Source organism: Ipomoea nil, unplaced genomic scaffold, assembly GCF_001879475.1.
Source record: "Ipomoea nil cultivar Tokyo-kokei standard unplaced genomic scaffold, Asagao_1.1 scaffold3265, whole genome shotgun sequence".
NCBI classification, from domain to species: Eukaryota; Viridiplantae; Streptophyta; class Magnoliopsida; order Solanales; family Convolvulaceae; genus Ipomoea; species Ipomoea nil.
In genome coordinates this window covers 147,088-151,522 of record NW_017619693.1, presented here as the reverse complement: position 1 = coordinate 151,522, position 4,435 = coordinate 147,088, and the positions used below count along the sequence as shown (strand labels likewise).

Below are 4,435 nucleotides of genomic sequence, written 5' to 3'. Positions count from 1 at the left end.
AATATATAAACATCCAACTATATTATTATATATTGTCCATTTTAATATTTTTTCATTTTTTTTAAATTTAAATTTATAATAACAAAAAAAAATTTCGTGCAACACACGTGTACAGCACTAAAAATCTTATTATCATAACATAACATAGTTCGTACATCACACGGGTATCATACTAGTGTGTATATATATATATATATATATATAGAATAACAATTACATAAATAATGGGACATTAATATATCTATTACAAACGTTAAGAAATAATGACTACCATTAATATTTACAAAAGTACTATCGTCGCATGCGGATGTCGATAGTCGAGGTATCGCTGTAGCGTAATATATAAAGTCATGGAGAATAACACAAAATATAATATGATGTAGACATCTTTCAATCTTCTCCAGCATATAAAACCGGAAATGGAAAACGACGATAGAATCCATAGAGATATGCTCGAATTTCGTCCATCTGGGAATACGCGACAATCCATTGTTCACTCTTTAAAGCTTGATTTTTTCTGACAATTTATGTCTCTATCCGAAAGCACGAAGCCTAGGAAACAGCCATGTCTGAGTATGAAAGCGTGGACTATCCTTAAAAACCTTTCGATTGGGTCCGAAATTTCATAGGCGATGTCGTATGCTCTTCGCTCATCAGAGCCGCCAGGTGGCACGTATTGGTTTCACTAAAGAACTCGGCTTGTCGTGTTCACAACTCGCCCTTATTATATACTCTCAAATTCAGTGGTTTCCGCAATTCTACTGCTGGGTTTGCTCATAGGTTTTTCCAGTTCAATTCGGTTTTCTTGACCCAATTCTCAGGTACTGCTCTGCTCTGTTCTCACCCATGTTTTACCATCGCTCTGTGATTTCTTTATCCATCCACGCAAGTTCAAACCTCTTTGCCCCACAACGTTTGTAGGGTGGTGAAATTGCTTTTTTTTTTTTTTTTTTTTTTTTTTTTTTTTTTTTTTTTTTTTTTTTTTTTCTCTTAGTCTCTGCAAACTATTTCATTCAAACTTTCAAAGTATGATAAAGCAATTCCTGGGTATTTTTCCAAAACACTTTCTACTCGTAAAGGACCCCAAAGAAATAAATCTCAAGAATTTGAACTCGTGAACTTGTGGTTACAACTGTGGATCTCTTGCCATCTGTTATATCAAGTGTTGGATGGAAACATATGAAGCCTTGCAGGACTTTAAATCAGGATATTTGTTACTTCATATCATGTGCTTTTTGTTATTGACTTGTTTTTAGTTTTGGGTGAGTGATTTGCAATCCTAACAGATGTGATGAAGTGAAAAAAAAAAAAAGAAAAAAAGAAGAGTGATTTACTGTCCATTTCTTGCACCCTTACATTTATGAAATTATGAGAGATGATGAAAATTCATTTCAGTACCTGAGAATTGGGTCAAAACACAATCCTAAAGTTGTGTTACATATTATGGAAACACAATCCTAACATTGTGTTAGGATCCAGTGCTACCACTATGCCAAAGCTGGCCCTTACGGGCCTCTGCTCAACGATCTCTAGCTCTGATACCACTTTTTAGGATAAGAGTTACCACTACCGGTACTACGCCAAAAGCTATAGCTAGTAGCGAAGGCGTAGCTTTATTTTCTTATAAACCGTCATCACATTTTTCGAGAGTTAGGGTGGACTTGGCCATTCACCGGCCTCCGCCAAACACATTGTAATTCCCATCCTTTAGGTTGAGAAGAATAGATACTCATATAGGTACATAAAATGAAAATGACTTGTTTTGGAAGAAAATATTGGTTGGAAGCATGAAACATCCTCCATGTTTTATGGAATTACATACTCATCAAATCCTGGTTTAATGTGCTCATTGTTTGCTAATTTATGTTGCCAACAGACATAGTGAAGAAAAAAGAATTGGAAGAGAGAGTTATGTCTTGGAGTTCAGATTGCTGGTTGCTTTCACTAGCAATCCTACTAATACTGGCCACATTTTCTCCAACTTCACAAGCTAGTATAAGAATTGAGAATGGGTTGAAAACAACCACCTTTCTATCACCAAAGTTTGAACTAGAACCCGGGTCAGTCTCAAACAAATACTACTATGATATTGACTTCCCAAAAGGTCATATTGCTATCAAAGAATTTACTGCTGAAGTGGTTGATGAAGCAGGGAACTCTGTCCCACTTCACGAGACGTATCTCCACCATTGGGTCGTTGTAAAACTCAATCGCCGCAAAGGGGTTGAAAAGATGAGGTACTATCCGAGTTTGGGCTTTGATCAACCAGATTATGTTATCGTGAGCAACTCCGGGGTTTGTCGTGGTCTTTCACAATATTTTGGCCTTGGATCAGAGACAAGAAAGACGGATAACCACATCCCAAATCCCTATGGAATAGAAGTTGGCAACCCTGAAGATGTCCCTGAAGGCTACGAGGAGGGATGGATGCTTAATGTGCATGCAATTGATACGCGGGGGGCAGAAGATAGGTTGGGATGCACCGAGTGCAGGTGTGACCTATATAATGTCACCGAGGATGAATACGGGGAAACTATAGGACAAGATTATATTGGAGGCTTGAGATGTTGCTATGATGAGATGAGATGCAGGGTAAAAGAAGGATATAATGGTATCAAAAGAAGTCTCTACCTAAAGTACACTGTCAAATATGTTGACTGGCATTCTTCTATTGTGCCCGTCAAAATTTATATATTTGATGTCACTGATACTTGGAAAACATCTGATGAAACCAAAGGTTCCATGAAAGGGCACCACTGTAAGGTGATTGAACGCTATGTTCTACATTATTCTCTCATAAACTTCCTGCTCCACTTAAGCTCACTTCTTTATGGTAATATTAAATCATATACAATATTTGATTCAGATTGAATATGATGTTGAGCCATGTTCTGCTGCTGTGGCTAATGATAAATGTGTTCATACCCAAAGTGTAAGTATAAGTTTGCCAAGTGGAGGGGATGTCGTTTATGGTGTTGCCCACCAGCACACAGGAGGGATTGGTTCAACTCTTTACGGAGAGGTATATATATTTAGCTTTGTATTTTTCTTCGATATAATTCTTTCTCCTTCGTTTCCTTGTTTGTTCGTTTACATGCTTCATAGTAACAATGCCATTTGGAATATTACTTTATGTTATCATGTCTATGCCTGGCCATCTATTCTTTAAGCATCTATATCTTGAATTGATTTAGGATGGAAGGACAATATGCTCATCATTTCCAATTTACGGGGACGGTAATGAAGTTGGAAATGAAGCCGGTTATATTGTAGGAATGACGACCTGTTATCCTCAGCCTGGTTCTGTCAAGATTGCCGAGGGGGAGATGCTAACCATTACATCTAATTACAGCAGTAGCCAGAGCCACACCGGAGTCATGGGGCTTTTTTACATTTTAGTCGCCGAACCTTTGCAGACATCCAATTCTATCATGCACACCCAACACAAGGTAAGATTTTACCCCTCAACATGCTACCTACACATTGAGAATTTCTGAGCTTTTTTGAATTTTGGCGTTTTCGAGCAATAAAGCTGATTAACCAAATACTCATATTGGTCAAACAGCTAATAGTGGTTAAACGAGTCAAAATTGGCTGATAAGCTATTTTACCAAGCAGGGCCTAATATGAAAAACTGTATATGCATATATGCTTAAGAAGAGATAATACTATAATAGCATTTAGATAAGAAACCAACGGCCGTCAAAGCTGACCAGTTTCTGTGAATATAATTCTGCAGACAGGTGAAACGGTGAACCCAACATATGCTCTTTGGGCTTTATTTGCACTGTGTGGAATTGCTGTGCTTGCTGCTGCTATTATCGCTGTTAAGCGTAGTAAAGAAAGGGACAACGGCTACGAAGCTATAGTTGTCTGAGGTTGCCGTGTCCTTGTAAGGTTTATGTTGTGTTTATACATTTATATGTGCTTTGCATATGCATGTTGATAGCCCTAAACTTGTGGAAAGCTTGGGGTGTACCATTACTACTTTTCGTTCTTTGGTCTCTCTTAAGTGAGGTTTATGTGGCTTTTGTGTGTATATGTTCTTGAACTTTTTGAATGTCTGGTGTTTGAGTTACATTTTTGGTTCTTTGTATCTCTTTTCAAGTCTGGACATTTTTTAGCTCTTTGTTATGATATGTGAAAAAACATAAAGATTTATTTCGTGAAAGACTCATTATAATCTAATTTAAATGAATTTGTTACATTTCCTTTCAATTTCTACTTCACTTGAGTCTCGAAAAGAGCATTTATATTAATAATTTGAGTGTGACTAATAGTTGGTAGTAAAGATTGGATCATATTTTCTTAATGAATTAAATATGAAATTAATTCGCACTATATCATTATAATGTAGAATAAAGGTCAAATAAGTCATTAGACTTCAAACTATATCATTTCAAACAAATTGCGATTGACCCATCAAATAAACTAA

General features: G+C 36.7%; 1 protein-coding gene across 2 annotated transcripts; it reads left to right on the top strand.

The window, feature by feature from the left end:
* The first annotated feature begins 461 nt into the window (after positions 1-461).
* On the top strand, positions 462-4,171 carry LOC109169227. 2 transcript variants are annotated; one of them, XM_019318074.1, is made up of 5 exons: positions 462-821; positions 1,877-2,763; positions 2,867-3,022; positions 3,195-3,449; positions 3,740-4,171. In XM_019318074.1, the coding sequence occupies exons 2-5, from the start codon at positions 1,912-1,914 to the stop codon at positions 3,875-3,877; spliced, it is 1,401 nt and encodes a 466-aa protein (XP_019173619.1). In that variant the 5' UTR covers positions 462-821; positions 1,877-1,911; the 3' UTR covers positions 3,878-4,171. The 2 variants fall into 2 exon arrangements, with proteins under 2 accessions (XP_019173619.1, XP_019173618.1); XM_019318073.1 differs by having other exon boundaries at positions 479-821; positions 1,873-2,763.
* The last annotated feature ends 264 nt before the right edge of the window (positions 4,172-4,435 follow it).